The sequence below is a fragment of the Tupaia chinensis genome, unplaced genomic scaffold (assembly GCF_000334495.1).
Source record: "Tupaia chinensis unplaced genomic scaffold, TupChi_1.0 Scaffold148210_1, whole genome shotgun sequence".
Lineage (NCBI taxonomy): Eukaryota > Metazoa > Chordata > Mammalia > Scandentia > Tupaiidae > Tupaia > Tupaia belangeri.
The window spans coordinates 1,038,069-1,059,943 of NW_006208060.1; the positions used below are offsets into that span (position 1 = coordinate 1,038,069).

The 21,875-nt window shown below is 50.3% G+C and overlaps 1 protein-coding gene across 2 annotated transcripts in view; it reads right to left on the reverse strand.

Annotated features, from left to right (window-relative positions):
• VAV1 (vav guanine nucleotide exchange factor 1) overlaps nt 1-21,875 on the reverse strand; it is a 53,719-nt gene that overhangs the window by 22,691 nt on the left and 9,153 nt on the right. For both annotated transcript variants that reach the window (XM_006170235.3, XM_006170236.3), the window contains exons 2-14: nt 6,464-6,580; nt 5,727-5,785; nt 5,560-5,628; nt 5,309-5,417; nt 5,119-5,214; nt 3,922-3,990; nt 3,684-3,787; nt 3,036-3,135; nt 2,624-2,719; nt 2,329-2,397; nt 2,152-2,238; nt 1,966-2,051; nt 894-1,026 (exon numbers count right to left, since the gene is read on the reverse strand). In XM_006170235.3, coding sequence (XP_006170297.1) covers nt 894-1,026; nt 1,966-2,051; nt 2,152-2,238; nt 2,329-2,397; nt 2,624-2,719; nt 3,036-3,135; nt 3,684-3,787; nt 3,922-3,990; nt 5,119-5,214; nt 5,309-5,417; nt 5,560-5,628; nt 5,727-5,785; nt 6,464-6,580 — 1,194 coding nt within the window. The remainder of the gene's footprint in view (nt 1-893; nt 1,027-1,965; nt 2,052-2,151; nt 2,239-2,328; nt 2,398-2,623; nt 2,720-3,035; nt 3,136-3,683; nt 3,788-3,921; nt 3,991-5,118; nt 5,215-5,308; nt 5,418-5,559; nt 5,629-5,726; nt 5,786-6,463; nt 6,581-21,875) is intronic.

Consider the following 21,875-nt stretch of genomic DNA (forward strand, 5'->3'; position numbering starts at 1 on the left):
ATAATTCTAATATATATATATATATTCAGGGGAAGGGGCCGGCAGGTCGTGTGGTGGTTAAAGCACTGAACTCCCACATTACCAATGGGTTCAAGTCTCAGAACTGATGGCTTGCTTTCTCTCTCTCTGTCTCTCCCTGGTGACCATAAATGCTCTACAACAAATTAAAATTATGATAACATAATGATGATGAAGAAGAAAAAATTAAAATTAAAAATTCTTTTTTAAAATTAGGACCAGCAAGGGTCGTGGTTAAGAAGCTGGACTCCCCCATGGCTAGCCATGGTTCGAATCCCGGACCTGGCAGCTCGAAAATCATGCTCAGCATCTATGTATGTGTGCCCCAAATCCCAGAAGGAGAATGGAAGAGAAGGGATTGCACCATGGCCATCCCGACCTTAGGGGGGCTATTTCTCACTTTCCCTCTCACGGTCTCTCTGTCTCTCTCCAGTGAGTGCGCACGCACTATGGCAAAAACCTTAAAAAAATAAAGAGAAACAGAAGAATTACAACCCAGGAAACAGGACTTCCAGGTGGAAGGGTAAAGAAAAAGGAAGAGCTAGCCAGAGGCGGGATAGAAGGAAGTGAGGGAAAGGCGACCTCAGCTTAAATGTCACCTCCTCAGAAAACGTCCGACCAATACAGGCGTCCCAGTAAGACAGCCCCCCCCCTCACTCTGCACCCTCCCTGCCCTGTTTTATTTTCCTGAAGAATGCCACACCATCGGTTTTCTGCTTCCCACAAGAATACAAAGACCACGTCTGTCTCCAGTTTTAGACCTAGTGCTTAGAAGCATGCCAGGTTGCAGTAGGTGCTCAATTAAAAAGCTCTTTGGTGGATCGATTGACACACACGCGCGAGGAGACGACCCAGGGCTGGCGTCAGAGCCCCACCTTTTTATTGTCTCGCTCTCCGGAGGAGTCGTCCCGAACCTGGAAGCTATGCAGGTTCACGAAGTCCTTGAGGTCGTAGGAGTCCCCCCGGCGCTTACAGATGAGCAGAGCTTTGTCCAGCAGGAAGGCGTACCTGGAAGCGGCCAGGTCAGTACTCCTGTCCGGCTCCTCTTTATAGGGCTCTCTCCAGCTTCCTGGACCCACCTGGTGTCCATCTAGGACTCCTACCTGCGTTCTCCTTGGCCAACTCGGCCACACCCTAGCCCTAACCCACGCCCAGCGGTGCATTCTGAACTCTCCCCGCTTCCCGCGGGTCTGTCTCCACCCACACATTCTGGCTGGCCAGCCCCTTGGTAAGTGGGCCCTCACACCTGTCTATCTAGAAATCTGGCCCCCCCCCCTACCTAGACGTCTCCCCAGATTCATGTGGACTGCCTATCTAGAATCTGGCCCCGCCCATGCTCTGCCGCGACCTGTGTTGGCTCCGCCCATCTGTCATCCAGAATCCTGGCCCCGCCCAGACTCCGCCCTGATCTGCGTTGGGTCCGCCCACCTGTCTATCCAGGATGTTGACCACGCCCAGATTCCACCCTGCTCTGTTGGGTCCGCCCATCTGTCTATCCAGGGTCCTGGCCCCGCCCAGGTTCCTGATCTGTGTTGGTCCGCCCACATGTCTATCTAGGACCCTGGCCCCGTCCAGGCTCCGCCCTAACCTATGTGGGCTCTACCCCGGCTGTCTGGGAACCTGGCCCCGCCTAAGCTCCGCCCTGATCTGTGTTGGGTCTGCCCATCTGTTTATCCAGGATGCTGGCCCCGCCCAGACTCCACCCTGATCTGTGTTGGCTCTACCCCATCTGCCTGGGAACCTGGCCCCGCCTTCCTGTCTATCTGGGAACCTGGCCCGCCCTTGCCAGACTCTACCCAAGATGTGGGTCAGTTCTGTCCTCCTGTCTGTCTAGGAGCCAGGCCTGTCTCCTATGCTCCGCCCTAGAGCCGTGCTGGCTCCGCCCACCTGCTTATCTAGGATCCTGGCCCCGCCCCCGCCCGGGCTGCCCCGGGTCTGACTGCGCACCTGTCCATCTTGGAACGCCGTTCTACGGAGGTGATCTTGAGCTCCCCGTCGATCTTGGGCCGGCCGTAGTGAGCCAGAGACTGGTCCTACGCAGCAGGCAGGGGACCTGACAAATTGCCACCAAGGAGAGGACCCGGCACCCTTCCCACGCAGCCACACCCTGGCCCGCAGAGTCCCCTGCCTCACCAGGTTCTCGATGGACAGCTGGAAGTTAGTGATCTGCCTCAGTGTCTCGTTGTCCCGCTTCACCTCGTTCACGCACTGCGCCAGGTCCTGGGGGTGGAGCAGAGGTGAGCCTGGCCCCCAAGTCGCCTGGCGCAGGAGGCGTGGAGAGTGTCCGCCGGCCCCTCCAAGCCCACTCACCCTCATGGCATCGAGGGCCAGCCGTAGGTTCTCCTTTTCCATCGCGTCCTGCGTGTGCTTCACCAGCTCCTGCACAAACAGTCAGACATCAGCTGGGTCTGCCCCCTCCTCCTGGGAGCCCACCAGCCCCACTCTCAGCCATTTTCCTGGAGGCTGAGACAGAACACAAATGACCCACCCCAGAAGGCCCTAGAGCCCTGACTGCCAGAAGCCAGCCCTGCCTCTGTCTTTGGACACGGGGGTTAGAGGGTATGCATTCAAGCCCATGCCTAGGGGACCTGCTCACGCCAGGCACCTGGAGGAGGAGGTGGTACTTGAGTACTCGCTGCATGGGCACCATCAGTAGATCCCGCAAGGTGAACCTTCCATTGTTCGCACGCTGAGAACATTCCTGGGGATCAGGCAACCATGGGTGAGTGAGACCAGGTGAAGGCAGGTGCCCAGGCGGAGCCAGACGCAGGGGCGAGGGGGTGCGGGCAGCTTTGAATAAATACATGGGTATTCACAGCTCTCCACCCCAGAGCTGGGTGGCTGTTTCTAGAGCTCAAAGCCTTATTTATTTATTTATTTATTTTTGGATGTTGTTATAGGGTGCATGGAGGCGCCAGAAAGAGAAAGAGACAGAAAGAGCGAAAGTGAGAAACCGCCCCCTCCCCAGGAGGAATGGGAAGGGCTGGCAGAGCCCCCAGCTGTGGCCCGGCCCCCACCTCCAGTTTCATCTGCACGTCCTCCCGGGCTGTGGCCACCTGGTCCAGGTGCTTGCTGGCCGACTCCACCTGGCTGCAGTAGCGACCGTAGACAAGGAACCTGCAGGAAGAGGACAGGTCGCTGGGTCGGAGGGGCCAGAGAGCAGTCAGGCAGATCTGAGCGTCGACCCTGACCTCGCCCTTCCCAACCGAATGACCCTGAGCCTCAGTCTCCCTAGCTGTAAAATGGGCGTAGCAGTAGCGCCCTGCACCTGGAGTTACCGTAGCATTAAAAGCGATCACACATGAGCCTTACCACAGCACCTGCTGCATCCCCTCTGCCCAACCCTCATTCATGTAACAGACTTATGAAGCACCTACTGCGTGCCAGGCCCCGTCCGAGCACTTTACAAATCTATGTATTCAACCCTCACCACAAACGCAGAAGTGTGTTCCTATCCCACACTGATTTATAGATGATAAAGCAACACAGAGAGGGCAAGTGCCTCCCCAGTGCCACACAGCACGGCTGGAAAATGAATCAGAAAGGAGCAGCCTCTTCCCGTGAGCACACAGTAAAAATCCCTCCCTGTTCACTGTCTCCGAGGGTAAGGTCTCCCAAAGGCATGGACAGGGACCCCAGGCAGGGACCAGGAAGCTGGGTCTCACCTCTCCTTGTATTTGATGAAGACCTGGTACAGAGCTGGTGCACCGGAGGCAGCCAGGGCTTCCCTCATCTCCTTTAGAAAGTGCGTGTGCACCCGGAGCAGGTCCTGCACACAGGGAGGGGTGAGCCAGGGCCGGAGCCCAGGGCTCAGGGTGTCCCAGCCTCCACACTGCGGGGACAGGACAGCCAGAAAGCTATCCCCGCTGGCCAGAGGCCCGAGAAGGCTGGAGATCAGCTCACCTCGATGTTGATGAAGATGATTTCGATGTCCTGAGGTTTGAGGAATCGCTGCAGGGGCTTCATGAAATGCTGCGGGGAGGGGAGAGAGGACGGAAGAAGGTGAGACCCCCCCCCTCCCTCCAGCCCAGTCCCAGGGAGACAGGGACAAGGAGAGAGACAGAAAGAGGCAGAGATAAAGATACACCCACACAAAAGCGTGTACATGCACATTCATTGCAGAATGACGTATACTAGCTCAGGGCCAGCTTTGTGGTCTGGCGGTTAAAGGAGCCAGACCCCATATGGCCAACTGCACAGTTTGAACCCTGACCCAGCACCTCGAAAAACATGTCCAGTACATGTGTGAGTGTGCCCCCAAATTCTGGCAGGATGGAGAAACGGAGGGTCGCAGCATAGCCATGCACGCCAGGGGCTGTTTCCTCCTTCTCTCTCCCTCTTGCTCTCTCTATCTCACCTTCCCCTCCAGTAAGGGCAGACACCCTTAGCATTTTTTTTTTAAAGAGCGAGCCATGGGGCCAGCAGGTGGCATGGTGGTTGAGGTGCTGGACTCTCACATGGTCAACCACAGTTCAAGTCCCAGACCCAGAAAGTGGCTTGCTTTCTCTCTTCTCTCTCTCTCTCTCTGTCTCTGTCTCTCTCTCTCTCAGTGGTTGCACATGACCTATAGCAAAACTTAAATAAATAAATAAATAAATAAAACTTTATAAGATGGGATCCGCAGTTGGTGTGATGGTTAAGGCGCTGGACACTCCCACATGGGCGACCACAGTTTGAGTCCCGGACCTGTGGCTTGTCTTCTCACTTTCCCTCTCTGTCTGTGTGTGTGTGTGTCTCTCTCTCTCTGGTCAAATTTAAGTAAATGAATGAATAAATAAAATTAAATAATTCTTTAAAAATAAATAAAACTCAATAAATAATTATGTTTAAAAAGAGAAGTAGAGAGACATACAGAGATGCGGATCCAGTAAAGGTCGTAGGTAAGGATAGAGACACACAGAGGAAAGATAAACGAAGGAAGAAGTAGGGCGAGATCTAGAAGGGGAAAAAAAGAGACAGAGAGAGAAAGAGAGAGAGAGACGGGGGAGAGAAGACACAGGGCTAAGGGCAGAGGCCCCTGGGGCAGCCGGACAGGTGCGCCGCACCTACCAACCCAGCTCTACGCATGCGCCTGGCCGGGGCGGGCGCGCAGGTCCCCACCTGCTGGATGGAGCCGAGCGTGTCCGTGTACTTCTCCTCCGTCTGCTGGATCTCGCGCAGACAGCAGCAGCGCTTGTCATACTCCGTCATCTTGGGCTGAGAGTGGAGGACAGAGGCTGCGGTTGGGGGCCGGGAGCTGCCCGCTGCCCACACCACCTCCCTGCCTGGACGAGCCCTCCACCCCACGCACCGGCATGGGCCCGGGCTCCGAGCGCATGAGGTCCTCGTAGATCTCATCACCCTCGGCCTCCTCGTTCTCCACGCAGTCGTACAAGTCTTCATCCTCCTCCACGGTGTCGCTGGGGGGGGTGGTGTCAGCCAGGGCCACCCGCGTTCCCAGATCAAGGCTGTTCCCCACCCTCCCACCACCGACCCTGGCAGGGCTCTGTCCCCTCCAAGCCCCAAGATGGGGGCTCCTTATGAGCCCTGCACGACACTCACTCGATCTGGTCCGACAAGCCATTGTAGATGTCCTCATCGCCCATGCTGTCCTCCTCGGTGGGGAAGGGCCTGAGGGCCGGGAAGGTGTGAGGCAGAGGCCTAGGGGCTGGGAGGAGGGGGCTTCGCGGAGGGGAGCACAGGGTGGGATGGCCCAGAGAGTTACTCACATGATACCCTTATTCTGTGCAATCGGGGTCCAGGACAGGGCGGACAGGGTGTAGATGACCTGAATGAGAATGGGGATGCTCAGCCAGCCCCCTGCCCACTCCCCTTGAGAGGTCAGCCCAAGTCCAAGCAGCTGAGACCAGGCCTTGACCCTAGACCCCACGCTTTGTGCGGCCTGATGCAGGATTTTCTCTGCCTTTCCATTGCCCACATGGTCCTTCCCTTAACTGAGTCCCACTGTCCTAGTTAATCTCCTATTATTAGCACTGGTGGTCCCATCGGCATACCAGAGAGAACCCCCAGGGAGGTCTTCATGCCCAGTCCAGCCCGGCCTCAGTCAGCCCTCGATGGTAGGCACGCACATGCCTGCATGCTCGGGAGAGCTCTGGACGCGAACCTGGAACCTTCCCACGTGCATCAGCATCGGAGCATCATCCTTTACTGCTATGCCCCTGTCTGGCCTGTCCCGATCCCTTTCTTCTTTATAGCCACTCGGACAGGGCAGGATGCCACTACTCCCAGGTGACAGAGGAGGGACCTAGGGCTCAGAGAAGTACAGCCACCTTCCAAAGTCACACAGCAAGGGCTGGAGCAGGAACCTGAACTGTGTTCCACGTGTCCCGAGTAGCGTTTTTTGTCCCTTGCATTACCTGCCCCTCCCCTGACAGTAGCTTGCCCAGTGTAGACATTAATGGAAGTGAATTGAGACCAATCCTTGGGCACTAGGTGCCCAGCTCACCTTCCCAAAATCCTGCACATCGAAGAGGTCGAAGGCCTCGAAGAGCTCACTCCGCTTGAGGCCAAACTTCTCACAGCAGGTGGACAGGAAGGTGCGGATGTTCTTAAGGCACAAGAACTGCGGGGGGAGAGACGGAGGTGAGAGCTGGAGGGAAACGAAGGGGCGGAGGAGAAACTGGGTCTCAAGCAGCCTGCCTTGCAGACTGACGGAGAAAAAAAACGAAGACATGGACCTCTTTCATGAAAGCACACGCTCTTCTGATAAGAATCGAGCTGGACTGAAAGCCAGACCTACCCCTGAACTTTTTTACAGAGATAAACTTCTCAAACTATCATTTTAATCACTAATAGGTTCACACAAAATGTGGTATATCCATTCAATGGAATATTATTTGGCCATGAAAAAAATAATAATAAATAAAATTAAATATTATTATTTTTTAAAAAGAGAGAGAGAGAACTTGGGCCAGGCTGTTTAGCGCAGGGGTTAAGCAGTGTGCATTGGGAGCTGGAGCCCACATGGCTGACTGTAGTTTGAATCCTGGCCACAGCAGCTCAAAATGTGTGTGTGTGTGTGTGTGTGTGTGTGTGCCTAAAATCATTGTGGGATGGAGAAATGGAGGGAAAAGAATTGCAGTGTGACCATTCCCCATTGGGGAGTTCTCTCTCTCTCTCCCTCTCTCTCTTTCTCTCTCTCTCCCTCTCTCTCTCTCTCTGACCAAATTTTTAAATAAATAAATAAAACATTAAATAAAGTAATTCTTTAAAATAAATAAATTAAATAACTTGGCAATTGGCAATGTTGCTAATACAAAAGCATTATACAAAGCCCCCCATCTATCAGCGTATCTGCAACAGTCAGTTAGAAATGTTATTTAACAAATAACTAACTGTAGGGCCAGTAGGTGGCAAGGAGGTTAAGACACTGCACTCCTACATGGCCGTCTCTCTGTAGTTCGAGTTCCAGATTCAGCGGCTCAAAACTCACACTGGGAGACACCCAGAGGGCATAGTGGCTAAGGCACTGGACTCCCACATGGCCAACCACAGTTCGAGTCCCAGACCTGGAGGCTTGAAACATGTCAGGTGAGTGTGCATACACACCCAAAGTCCCAAGGGGAGAATGGAAAAGAAGGGATTGTGGCATGGCCATGCCCCTCACAGGGGTGTCGTTTCTCTTTCCTCTCTCTACCAAACATACACACCTTATAGCAAAAGAAAAAAAATTGTGAAATCTTAGAGCATGCAAAACTAACCTATGGTGATAGGAATCAGATTGGTGGTTGCTTCTGGGGCAGGAGGGAAGGTAGAGATTTACTCAGAGAGGCCACAAGCAGTAGACATTTTCTATGCCCTGATAAGAGTGTGGATTGCACAAGCGAACCCAGGCGTTGCTGGGACGGATTGTATGGGAAACAAGAATTGAGCGTTTCGCTGTAGGGCAAGGAATTGAGCGTTCCGCTGTAGGTAAAGCAGACTTTGCCTTCAAAATGATAGTCGTTCCCATAGCTTAAAAGATTTAAAACAGGGACCAGCAGGTGGCATGGTGGTTAAGGCGCTGGACACTCCCGAACCGACCATGGTTTGAGTCCCAGACCTGGTGGCTTGCTTTCTCTCTCTATCTCTCTGTCTTTCTCAAATTAAAGAAAGAAAAAAAAAGAATGAATAAACAAATAAATATTTTTGAAAAAAGATTTAAAACGAACAGAAAAAGGAATATTTAACAAAAAGAAGTGCAGATTCTTTATGGAGAAAATGATAACATTTTATGGAAAAATCTCAAAGGAGACCTAAACAGAGTGGTATAGATACCAGAATTTTTGCCATGTTTTTAAAGATTGATTTTTTTACTTTATTTGTTATTATGATTTTTTTGGTTAGACCAGAGAGAGAAAGAAAAAGTGAGAAAGCAAGCCACCAGGTCTGGGACTCGAACCATGATCGGTCATGTAGGAGTCCAGCACCTTAACCACCACACCACCTGCCAGCCCGTATATACCAGTTTTTATCTAGGAAGGCTCTCTCTGCCTTTCTCTCCAAGGTAATTGCCATAGGGCGTGTGCACTCGCTGGAGAGAGACAAAGAGAGGACAGTGAGACATCACCTCCCACAAGGGGAATGGCCACACCGCAATCCCATCTCCTCCATTCTATTCCCGGGATCTGGGGCATGCATGCACACGCTCCTGGCAGGATTTCCAAGCTGCTAGGTCCAGTAGTCGAACAGCGGTCAGCCATCTGGGAATCCAGAGCCTTCATAACCAAGTCACCTGCTGGACCCTAGACTTTGATTTTAAAAGGATACTATTTACCATAGCTTAAAAGGTAACAAAAAAGAAAAGAAAAAGTTAGTACTGTCTAACAAAAAGAAGCATGAATTCCTTCTCAAGAAAACTACAAAATGTTATGGAAAGACATAAAAAGGAGACCTAAATAACAGAGTGGAGGTCAGCGCTGGACTCCCACATGGCCAACTGCGGTTCGAGTCCTGGACCTGGCAGCTGGCTTTCTCACTTTCCTTCTGTCTCTCTCTGGTGAGCACACATGCCCTATAGCAAATTAAGAAAATAATAATAAATAAAATTAAATACTTCTGAAAAAATAAATGAACAAAGAGTAGAATATATACCAGGTCTTAACTAGGAAGACTTAATATTTTTATATTTTCAATTCTCTTTAATATTGAGCTATTGGGAGGGGTGGCAGGTGGTGTGGTGGTTAAGGCCCTAAACACCCACATGGGCCATGGCAGTTCTGAATCTGGACCTAGAAGCTTGCTTTCTCACTTTCCCTCTCTGTCTCTCTGTCTCTCTGTCTCTCTCTCTCTCTCTGTCAGTCTCTAGTGAGTGTGTGTGCCCTATAGCAAATTTTGAAATAACAATAAATAAAATTAAATAAACAAAAAAAAAATGTTTAAATATATTGCACTATAGGGGGGCCAGCAGGTGGCAGGGTGATTAAGATGCTGGACACCCAGATAGTCAACTATGGTTCAAGTCCCAGACCTGGCAGCTTGCTTTCTCACTCACTCTCTTTCTCTCTCTCTGGTCAAGCTGAATATTAATAATTAATTAGTTTAATTTAATAATTAGTTTTAAAAGAATATTGAGCTACAGCTTCAATGCAATTTCCATTAAAATCCCAAAATGGAGTCTCACTAAATTTAGCACACAAATCCAAGATTTAAGTGGAAAAACCACAGAGTCAAGAACAGCCAAGACGGTCCTACAGAGGGGAAATAAAGTGGGAGGAGCCGTCCAACCAGAAGCAGGACTGATCATAAACCTACAGGGATTAAGACAGCCAGCCTCCGGGATGGCCCCCACGTCCGTAATTGCCAGTAGCCGTGCAGAAGATCAGATGTGTTTTTGTAAAACTCTCCCACATTAAATCAAGACTGGCCCTGGGCAACTAATAGAATATGCTTGACGCAAGAATTTTGTTTTTAGTTAGTTAGTTAGTTTTTCCTATAGGGTCCATGAACTCACCAGAGAAAGACAGAAATAGAGGGGCTGCCAGGTGGCGTGGTGGTTAAGGGTGCTGGACTCCCACATGGCTGACCACGGTTCGAGTCCTGGACCTGGTGGCTGACTTTCTCACTTTGCTTCTCTTACTCTGTCTCTCTCTGATCAAATTTAAATAAATAAATAAAGTTGAAAAAAATAATTATTTTATAAAAAGAATTATTGGGACCAGCAGATGGCATAATGGCTATGTCGCTAGACTCTCATGTAGTCGACTGTGGTTCAAGTCCCGGACCCAGTGGCTTAAACTCACATCAGGCACATGTGCGTGTGTGCCCAAGATCCAGATTGGAGAATGGAGGAGAAGGGACTGTGGCATGGCCATCCCTCCTGGGGGTGATTTCTCGTTTTCTGTCTCTCTGTCTCTCTCTGTTTTTCTGGCAAGTGCAAGCGCTCTAAAGCAAAAACTTCAATAAAAAAATCTTTTTTAAAAAAAGACAGAAATAGAGGGAGGGAGGGAGAAATCACCCCCAGAGGGTTGTCTATGCTGCAATCCTTTCTCTTCTAGGGTTTTGGGGAGGCACACACACCCATCCGGCATGTTTTTCAAGTTTCCAGGTCTGGGACTCGAACCGCACAGCCAGCCAAGTGGGATCCAGCATGCCTTAACCTCCATGCCACTTGCTGGCCCCCGAATGTGATTTCTGAAGACTAGACAAGAAAAAGCACTGCCACTTCCCGTTGCCTCCCTCGCCAGCTGCCGAGCTGTGAAGCCACGCCATTAACCCTGTGGAAAAGTCCATGGGGCGAGAAACTGAGGCCCAAGGGACTGAGCCACTTGAGAAATGGATCTTCTAGTCAAGCCATCAGATGACTGCAGCCCCGGCCGGCATCTGACTGCAACCCCATGAAGAGCCCCAAATGGACACCGTCCAGCTGAAGTGTTTTGTAATTCCTGATCCAAGTAGTCCATGAGCATCATGAAAGATCAGTTCATCCTGCTTTGGGGTAGTTTGGGGTAACCACAGATCTGATTTCAGCCATCAAGATTAGGTTAACTGGGAACCAGCAGTTAGCATAATGGCTATGTCGCTGGACTCCCACGTAGTCGACCGCGGTTCGCGTCTCGGACCCGGTGGCTTAAATCTCACGCCGGGCGCGTGTGCGTGCGTGCCCAAGATCCCGAGAGGAGAATGGAGGAGAAGGGATTGCGGCGTGACCATCCCCCCTGGGGGGTGATTTCTCGCTTTCTGTCTCTATGTCTCTCTCTGTCTGTCTGGAGAGCGCACGCGCCCTATAGCGAAAACCTCTCCAAAAAAAAAAAAAAAAGATTAGGTTAACTGTCCCTAAACAATCTCTACCGTCATCATTCTTATCTGCAGGGGACAGTCTGACACTCTCCTTGGATGCCAGCAACTAAGGATGACACCAAACCCTAGACATACTAGGACTTTTCTCAATCTGATAACCAAGACAGCTATCGCGAGACTAAGGGCAGCAGGGGACACGACATGGGTACGCTAGATAAAGAGATCCTTCGTGTCCCCCGTGAGATGGAGCAGGATGGGACAAGACTTCACCATGCTACGCAGAATGGCATGCAGTTTAAAAACATACAAGTCGTTTGTTTCTAGAATTTTCTATTTAGTATTTTCAGACTGCAGTTGACCAGGGGTAACTGAAACCGTGTGAAGCAAAACCACGGATAAGGAGACAATAGCACAGACATCACCTGACAAGAGTGTCCTCTTGGTGTATGGCTTCTGTCATGCGATGTTATGTCTTTGAAATTCATGTATGATGGGGCCGGCAGATGGTTAAGGTGCTGGACTCCCACACAGCCGACCCCAGTTCGAGTCCCCGGATCCAGCTATTTAAAACTCATGCTGGGTGCATGTGGGTGCATGCCCAAAATCCCAAGAGGACTGGAGGAGAAGGGATTGTGGTGTGGCCATCACCCCAAGGTGTGATTTCTTGCTTTCTATCGCTCTGTCTCTCTGGCAAGCACACATGCCCTATACCAAAAATCTTTTAAAAAAGAGAAATAAAAATAAATTCACCCATGATGTTAGAAGTCTGGTAATTGATTCTTTTCTATTGCTGAGTGTGGTGGTTAATTTTATTTGTCCATGTGACTAGGCTATGTGGTGCCCAGATAGTTGGTCACAATTATTCTGGGTGTTTCTGGGAGGGTGTTTTGAGAGGAGGTTGGCATTTAACTCAATAAATAGACAGTGTAAAGTAGATGGTCTTCCCTAATGTGGGTAGGTTTCATCTAATAGGTTGAAGGTCTAAATAGAACAAAAGGGAGACCTTGGAGCCCATGCTGTGGCTGAATGGTTAAGGGAGCCAGATCCCACATGGCTGACCACAGTTCAAGTCCCAACCCTGGCAGCTTGAAAAACATACCAAGCACATGTGTGTGCATGTCCCAAATCCCAAAGGGATGACAAGATGGAGGAGAAGGGATTTCAGTATGACCACACTCCACTGGGAGGGGCTTATCCCTCTCTCCTCCCCCGCCCCCCGCCTCGTATCTCTCTGTCTCTGGCAAATTAACTAAGTAAAAAATACAGTGGAGGTACCCATTTTCTCTCCCACCAGTATTGCAGGATTCTAGTTACTCCACATGCCCCCCCAGGAGTAAAATTTTATTTATTTTTATATTTTTAGGTTTTTGCCATATAATGCATGCAAAAACTCTCTCTCTCTCTCACAGGAGAGAGACAGAGAGAAAGAAAAACCACCCTCAGCTGCCCCTGGGGGAATGGCCAAGCCACAGTCCTTTCTCCTCCATTCTCCTCTTCCAACTTTGGGCATGCACACACGCACACCTGGTGTGATTTTCTAGCCTCCAGGGCCAGGGCTTGAACAGTGGTTGGGCATGTGGGAGTCGAGCACCTTAGCCAACACACCACCGGGTGCCCCCAGTAAATATTATTTTTAAAACTTCATTTACAGGGATCAGCAGATGGCATAATGGTTATGTCGCTGGACTCCCACGTAGTCGACTGCGGTCTGAGTCCTGCATCTGGTGGCTTAAAATGCATGCCGGTGTGTGTGCATGTGTGCCCAAAATCCCGAAAGGAGAAGGAAGGAGAAGGGATGGTCATGTGGCCATCCCTCCCTGGGGTGGTGGTGGTGGTGGTGATTTCTCGCTTTCTGTCTCTGTCTCTCCGGCGGGCACACATGCCCTATAGTAAAAAAAATCTCTCTTAAAAAATAAACAAAATAAAACTTCATTTACAAAAACAGGTGGCAGACTAGATTCAGCTCTGGGTCGTGGTGTGCTGACCCCTGACTTAGGTGTTCTGTCATTTGCAAAGTCCTCGAGGATGTGCCCACACCTTGGCGAAATGCTGGACAGATCGGGCTAAAGGGAGGTGGGGCATCCCACGAGTCCTTCCTGGCATCCCTAATGCCCTGGTAGGTGCAATTGGGAGGGTCTTCTGTCTTTCCTTTCTTTCTGCGGAATATTTTCTTTATTTAAAATAAGAGAGGGGCTTTTATTTTAGGGCATTTCTAGGTTCACAGCACAAATGAGTGTGGAAGGTACAGAGAGTTTCCACATAGCCTCCACCCCTCCCAACACACACAGCCTCCTCCATCATCATCCTCTCCCACAGGGTGGCACATTTGTTGCCATCAACAAACTTCTGTTCACCCCTCGTGGTCACCCAGAATACACAAGAGAATTTTAACAAGTCCCTTTAGAAGTGGAATTAAACAGAACACTCCATTCTGAACCTTCTGTGGGTCTGGACACCTGTCCAGTGACGTGCAGCCCCATCACGGTATCACACAGAGGAGTTTCGGTGCCCTAAAGATCCCCTGAGGCTCGGGACCAGCAGTTGGTGCAATGGCTATGTCGCTGGACTCCCATGTAATTGACCACAGTTTGAGTCCCAGACCCGGTGGCTTAAACTCATGCCGGACGCGTGCGCATGCGTGCCCAAGATTCTGAGAGAATGGAGGAGAAGGGATTGTGGCATGGCCATCCCCCCCGGGGGGGGTGACTTCTCACTTTCTGTCCTCTGTCTCTCTCTCTGTCTTTCTGGTGAGCTCATGTGCCCTATAGCAAAAAACTCTCCAAAAAAAAACATTAGCAAAAAACTCCCCAAAAAAAAAAAAAAAAGATCCCCTGACCCCACCCACTCATCCCTTCCCCCGGAGCTGCTACACACTGGTCTCCACTGTCTTCCTAGTCTGGTCTTTTCCAAAATGTCACAGAGCTGGAATCCCTGGACAGCTTGTCAGCCCTCTTTCTCTTAGTGACCTGCATTTAAGGTGCCTCCTTGTGGGACCAGCAGATGGCGTCATGGTTACATTGCTGGACTCTCACATGGCTGAAAGTGGTTCGAGTCCCAGATCCAGCAGCTTGAAACATGCCAGGCACGTGCGTGCATGCCCAAAACCCCTAGAAGAGGAAGGAGAAGGAATTGCAGCATGGCCATCCCTGTTGGGGGGGAGGAGGGTGATTTCGCACTCTCTGTTGCTCTCTGTCTCTCTCTGGTGAGCACACATGTCTTATGCCAAAAATATCTTTTTTAAAAAAGAAAGTCCCCCTTTGTAGATGCATCTCTTTATTTTACTTTATTTATTCATTTTTAATATTTTTAGGTTTTTGCTATAGGGTGCGTGCAGTGGCCAGAGAGAGACAGAGACAGAGAGAAGGAAAGTGAGAAATCATGCCCTGCCTCTTGGACCCACATGAAGCTCCTCAGGGTGCTCCTAGGAAGTGGCACCATGCCAGGGGTCAGAGGGGGTGGGAAGGCTAACAGGAATTCCATGTACCAGCCCACAGCCTTTGCCAATCTGGGGCTGGCCCCATCCAGGGCTGGCAGGTCACTGGCGGTGACAAAAGGACAGATGTGTTCTATGGGCCCCCGGAGGAAGTTCCCTCCTGACCTCAGGGAGGTCAGCTGAGCTTTGACTCTGGCTTCCCTGCAGTCATGTGATGCCTCAAAGGGGAAAGGGGGTGTGATTCATCACCCCCCTTAGGCTGGGGTTGGGGGAACAGCTCGCATCAGGGGCTCCCTCAGCCAGCAGCAGCCACTGTGGTTAGACCACCAGAAAGACTTCCCGGTCACCTGAAATGTGCAAGAAGGCCAGGCAGCCCTCGAGGGCACAGAGGAGAGGCCCAGGCGGAAGGTTCCTCCCTGTTGAGGGGCAACCTCCTCCTCGGCGCCCTCCTCTTCCTCCAGGACCTCAGAGAAGGCTGGCACCTCACCACATGCAAATCAGCAACCAGGCAAGCTTCCCCTTCTGCCTGGCTGTCCCCATCAGCAGGACCCCTGCTCCAGACAGAGGAGGAGCTGGCTCACTGCCACCCACCCTCAGGGAAGCTTCGTGGGGAGGCTCCACGGGGGGTGGGGGTGGGGGGGCACCAGAGCTCTGCGCCCCACAGCGCTCGGCTCCCCCACCCCCACCCCAGCCTCAGGGAGCTGGCCGGGAACAGGAAATGCCTGGTTGGGGGAGACAGAAAAAGGGTGGGTGGGTGGAGCTCTGCATTTAACCCTCAGCTCTTTAATCGTGTGGGCTCAGGCTCCCCGAGGGACCCACGTGCTGCCCAGAGAGGGTGGGTGTGCTGTGCAACCTTGTCAAAGCCTCAAGGCAGAGGTGCTGTCCTGCTCTTCCAAGTCCTTACAAGCCAGCCTGCTCCCCTCCCACCTCGGGGCACTTCTCTGCCCCAGGGAGGGGCACGCAGGGACCTGGTTCCCTTCTCAGCCCAGCTCAGCAAGCTGAGGGGTCTTAACCGGTTCACTGTACCTTCCGTGCCTCCGTCTGTTCATCTGCACACGGAGCATGAAAATAGCCACAGAACCCGTCACGCTAGCACCTGGCACGGAGCTTGGCCACCCGGCTTGGCCACGCATTGATTCAGCATGCATTAAGGCAAGCAGAGCTACAACCCATAGCATGTATACAGCGGAGTGGGGGGCGGGGGCCTTCAAAGATTCAAGGAAAATACTATGAAAAAACTGTGCATAGATTTTTTAATTTTTGCACCAAAATAGGTTTGCACTTTTAAAAAAAAAATTATTTATTGGGCCAGTTGGTGGGGGGTGAAGATTTAAACAGTTGGAGTCCTGGACCCAGTAGCTTGAAAAACACTCTAGGCGCATGTGCGTGCGTACCCAAGATCCTGAGAGGAGAAAGGAGGAGAAGGGATTGCAGCCTGGCCATCCCCTCAAGTGGGTGCTTTTTCTTTCTCTAGCAAGTGCATGCTCCCTAATGCAATTTTTATTTCATTGTATTTGTTTATTTACGACTGCCAGGAGAAAGGAAGACGAGCCGTGTGCTGGTGGCACACGTCATAAGAGAGGCCATCTGACTTGATCTCAAAGGGGACGAATCCCCAAAACCAGTAGGGTCCGTTGAGCTAAAGAGCATCAGTTCCCAGGAGATAGTAAACTGTGGCACGTCATCAATTCTCAGGCAAACAGAGAAAACAGCCACTCCTGTTCTCGGGGCACCAAGCACCAGGTAAGCAGTTCATGTGCAGCTTGGCTCTGGTTCCTTTCGGGCCTCCTCATAAGGAGGAGCCATTTGCTCAAGCTTGGGTTTAGAGCCACGCTTTGTCCATGCATTATTCTGTGCCATGGGGAACTACATTTCCCAGGCTCCTTTGCACCTTGGCCTCCTGGGGAGCTCCGCCAATGGGAGGCCTTTGTGTGCAAAGGATCCTGAGCAGCGTAGTTCCCTTCCTCACATTTTTTTCTCAGCAGCAAATAAGTTTCCTCCAGGGCCTCAACTACTGGAAGGTAACTCTTCTTCTTTTATTTTTTTAAGAATTATTTTATTTAAATCTTTATTTACTTATTTATTTTAATTTGACCAGCGAGTGAGAGAGAGAGAACATGAGAAAGCAAGCTGCCAGGTCCAGGACAACCAAGCGCCCCGGTCCAGGACTGGAACCACAGTCAGCCATATGGGAGTCCAACGCCCTTAACCAGCACACCACCTGCCAGGCCCCCTGAAGATAGTTCTTGTCCGAGGTTCAAGCTTCACCGGAAGGCCCCGGGCCCTGGCTGAACCACCTCATCTGATGGTTTCTCCAGCCTCGAATTGGTAGCAGCTTCCTGCTGTGGCTGCTCTCTGGGCTGCTTAAAAACGGGCCCCCTGCCTGTCTTCTCAGCTCTCTCACCAGCCATTAGTCAATCCCCTGAATTAAATGCTGTCTGCGTGAAAGACCTAAGGTGACTTCTGCTTTCCCAGCTGAACCCTTGACTGGAAGAACCAGAAATCTGAATCCAGATCTGTCTTCACGCTCAGACACCTTGAACAGCTTGTGTGCATCAGTACAACCACCACTCCAAAAAAGTAATGTTGCGGGACCAGCAGCTGGTGTAGTGGCTACGTCGCTGGACTCCCATGTAGTTGACCGCGGTTCGAGTCCCAGACCGGGTGGCTTAAACTCACACTGGGCACGTGTGCATGCGTGCCCAAGATCCCGAAAGGAGAATGAAGGAGAAGGGATTGTGGCGTGGCCATCCTCCCTGGGGGGGGGGGGGGGGGAATTGTCTCTCTGTCTCTCTGTCTCTGGCAAGTGCACGCGCCCTATAGCAAAAACCTCTCAAAAAAGAAAGAGAAAAAAGAAGTAATACCGGCTGAGAATCCTTTCCCCGAAATGCTTGAGATCAGAAGTGTTTTCCGATTGCAGATTTATTTTTTTTCATTTTAAATTTTGGAACCATTGCATAGAGATAAGGAGATATCTCGGGGGTAGAACCTGGGTCTAAACAGGGAATGTATTTCTGTTTACATGCACACCTTGTACACACAGCCTGAAGGTAATCCGCTACGATCGTTCTGCATCGCGGCGTTTTCACGCCTACCCATCCCATGCACTCGGGTGTGGCATCGTCTACTGTTCGTCCACATTTCGTTGGTGCTCTCAGAGCTCCAGGGTTTGGAGAAGCTCAGAATTCCACATTAGGGATACTCGACATGGCCGAGTCAGAACTCCCCAGGACTTATCCCGCCCCCAGTCTTTCCATCATAATAAATGATACCCTAACTCACACAAGTCCCTAACCTACAAGCTTAGACATCATCCTGCCTTCATTCCCCCCCATCCAAGCCCTCCAAGAGACTGGACGACCCTGCTACAAAAATGCGCACCAGACTCATAACTCTAAACTCCCCGTCCAGACCATGATCCCTCCTTACTGAAGTGCCTTCAACAACCTCCTCCACCTAGTCCCCTGGCTGTCACCTCTACCACCCCGCAGAGAAGCTAGAGGGATCTTTAAACCACCAATCTGCTTAACCTCTCAGAGAACACGCCACCACATTGAAATTCTGCACGCACACACACACACACACACACACACACCCATTCCAGACCAATTTCCTCAGCAACCTCCCTCCTTCAGTGGCTCACTTCCCTCCAACAGATTCTTTTTTATTTTTAAGAATTATGTATTGGGAGCCAGCAGGTGGCATGGTGGTTAAGACGTTGGACATTCCCACATGGCTGACCACAGTTCGAGTCCCAGACCTGGCAGCTTGCTTTCTCACTTTCCCTCTGTCTCTCTCTCTCTGTGTCTCTCTTTAGTCAAATTAAAATAAATGAATGAATAAATAATTATTTTTTAAAGATGTGTTTATTTAACTGTATTTATTATCATTATTTAAGTTGCTGTACTTAAGTAATATGTGGTATACGTGCTCACTAGAGAGATAGAGGGAAAGTGAGAAAGTGAGCCGCCAGGTTTGGGACTCAAACCACAGTCAGCCATGTGGGAGTCCAGCACCTTAACCACCAAGCCACCTGCCGGCCCCTTCCCGCAGATCCTTCATCCAGAGTCTTTCCACAGCAGGACCTTTGCACAGCTTCTGCCCTCTGTCATAGTTAGTTCTGAGTGTCAACTTGACCAGGAACCTGATGAAGCGTTATTCTGGGCACATCTGTAGGGATGTTCCCAGAAGAAATGAACATGCAAGTCTCTGTAGAGAAGACTCTCCCTCCATGTGGGTGAATAGGACCCAACCAACAAGAGCCCAGAGAGAAGAAATACAGAAGATTCATGGGTCTTCTTTATTTAGTTTATTTATTTTGCACACACCTGAGAGAGAGAATGAGTAATCACCCCCAGAAGGGATGGTCACGCCACAATCTCCTCTTCTCCATTCTCCTCTTGGAATTTTGGGCACGCACACACAGTCATCTGGTGTGATTTTTCAAGCCACCGGGTCCAGGATTTGAACCATGCAGTACCTTAACCTCCACGCTACCTGCTGGCTCACAAGTCTCCTTTGTGAGATGGGGGTGGACTTCTGCCACCTTGGACATCAGCACTCCAGGCTCTTGTGCCCTTGGACTCAGCGTTCTCTCTAGCAGCTCCCTGGGTTCTCAGCCTTCCAACCTCAGGCTGTGAGTTAACCATGGGCTGCCCTGCCTCCAGGCCTTTGGGCTTGGGCTAAGCCATGCCACCGGCATCTAGGTTCTCCAGCTTATGGGAGGGCTATTGTGGGACTTAGGAGCTGCCTAAGTCCCCCCATAACTCCTCACTAAGACAGCTGTGCATATACTATTGTCTGTCTCCCTAGCAAACCCGACTAACCCCTTTTTGCACTGCTCCCAGAGCTGGCCCCTCCTTCTCCAAGTCTCAGATACCCTTGGCCTCCCTCCATAACACACACCCCTCCATTCTTCTCCCCCGTGATCCCTCTTGTGTTTCATCTGTGGCATTTCTCTCTTTCTTTCCTTTTTTCAATTATTTATTTATTATTATTTTTTTAATTTTGCTCTAGAGCACAAGCACTCACTAGAGATAGAAGAGAGAAGATGAGAAAGCAAGCCGCCAGGTCTAGGACTCGAGCCACGGTCAGCCATGTAGGAGTCTAGAACCCCAACCACCACACCACCTGCTGGCCCCAGCACTGGTTTCAACGCACCAATGTTCTGGTGACATGCTTGGGGACTTGAACATGGTCTGGAGTGGGCTGAATGGTGGTCCCCCAAAAAGATGTGTCCATGCCAAACACCTAGCACCTGGAAACGTAATGGTTATTTGGAAAAACTAAAGGACTTCACAGGAGGTAAGAAAATTAAGGATCATGAGATGAGATTACCCTGGATTATTTAGGGAGTCACTAAATCTAATGACAAGTGTCTTTTCAAGAGACACACAGAGGGAGCCAGGCAATAGCAACACAACTAGTCCACCCAGGAGGGGTCCTGGGTTCTCATCTGGGACCACCCTCCTCACCACTCTGTCTACCACTCAAGGTGTGGGCACGGGATCTTGGCCTAGCAGATCAGCACGTCATATTCTCCTGGTACTTGGCTCAGGAACGGACTTGAGACTTACTCCAGGAAATCATCTCTAGTGAGAGATGATCCTAGGATGTGGGCTTGAATGGCCACAGAATCAACCTTCCCATTTTCCACTGAGTAAAGTTGTGGGAATATAAATTTGGAGTAGTAGAGCCAGCAGGTGGCATGGTGGGCAGGGTGCTGGACTCCCACAGGGTTGACTGCAGTTTGAATCCCAGACCTGGTGGCTTGCTTTCTCAGTTTCTCTCTATATATCTCTTTCTTTCTGTCTCTCTCTGGTGAGTGCATATGCCCTATAGCAAATTTTTAAAGTTAAAATAAGTCATTCATTTTTTTAAAGAATTAATTTAGTTTATTGTGGTGTGTGTTTGTTTGTTTGTTTACTTGACCGGGGAGAGAGAGAGAGAGAGAGGGAAAGTGAAAAAACAAGCCACCAGGTCCGGGAACTCAAACAATAGTCAGCCATGTGAGAGTCAAGTACCTTAACCACCAAGCCACCTGCTGGCCGCCCTCTAACAATTTTTACTTAATGAAAATAAATTTTAAAAAAGAAAACCAAAAGCAAGGAGATTTAGACACGTACCCAAAGTCACATAACCAAGAAGTAGTAGAGTCAAGATTAATTCAAAATAACCCATCCTCAACCATCCCTAACCAACGATGAGTAAGTACACAACAAACACCTACTACACCAGTGATCCACACATTCTTTCTGTAAGTAACTGGCTGTGGAGGGCGTAGGGTCCCTGTTTCCCCCACTCAGCGCTGCCACTGTGGCTTGAAAGCAGCCATAGACAGCATGTCAAGTGGGTGTGGTGGTGTTTCAGTTCAATTTTGTTTATCAAACGAAGCAGCTTGGGCCCAAGAGTCATAGTTCACTGGTCCTCGCATTAAGAGAATGAAAGAAGTATTCATAGGAGTCATTCATCTGGTCAATAATTTACTGAGCACCTACTACGTGCCAGGTGCTATCCTATGGCAGTAGAGGCACAGCTGTGAACACAGGAAGAGGAATCTTCCTCCCGATGTATCAACGGAGGAGGCAGATAATAAGCAAATAAGAAAACTCCACAGTGGGCCAGAGGGCAGTGAGTGCTATGATGGAAAACGAAACAAGGAAGGGAATGGGATGTTGGGGAGAGCTATAATTTTATGTATGGAAATCATGGAAGATCTCTCTGATAAGACCCCAAAAGGAAGGGAACCAGCAGATTCTGTAATAGTTACATCGCTGGACTCCCACAGGGCTGACCATGATTCAGGTCCCAGACTCGGTGGGTTTAAACTCACACCAGGCAGATGGGTGTGCGTGCCTAAAATCCCAAGGGGAGAATGGAGGAGAAGGGATTGTAGTGTGGCCATTCCCTCTGAAGGGTAATTACTTGCTTTCTGTCTCTCTGTCTCTCTGATGCATCCTATGGCAAACATCTCTCCAAATAAATAAATAAATAGATAGGTAGATAAATAAGTAAATCAAAGAACCCGAAGGACAGGCTAACAGGTGTGGTGGTGGTTAGGGTGTTGGACTCCCACACGGCTGACCACAGTTCAGCTTGCTTTCTCCCTTTCTCTCTGTGTCTCTGGTCAAATTAAAACCTAACAGTTAAATAAATAATTCTAAATAAATAAATAAACCCTGAAGGACAAAACAGTTGCACTATATCT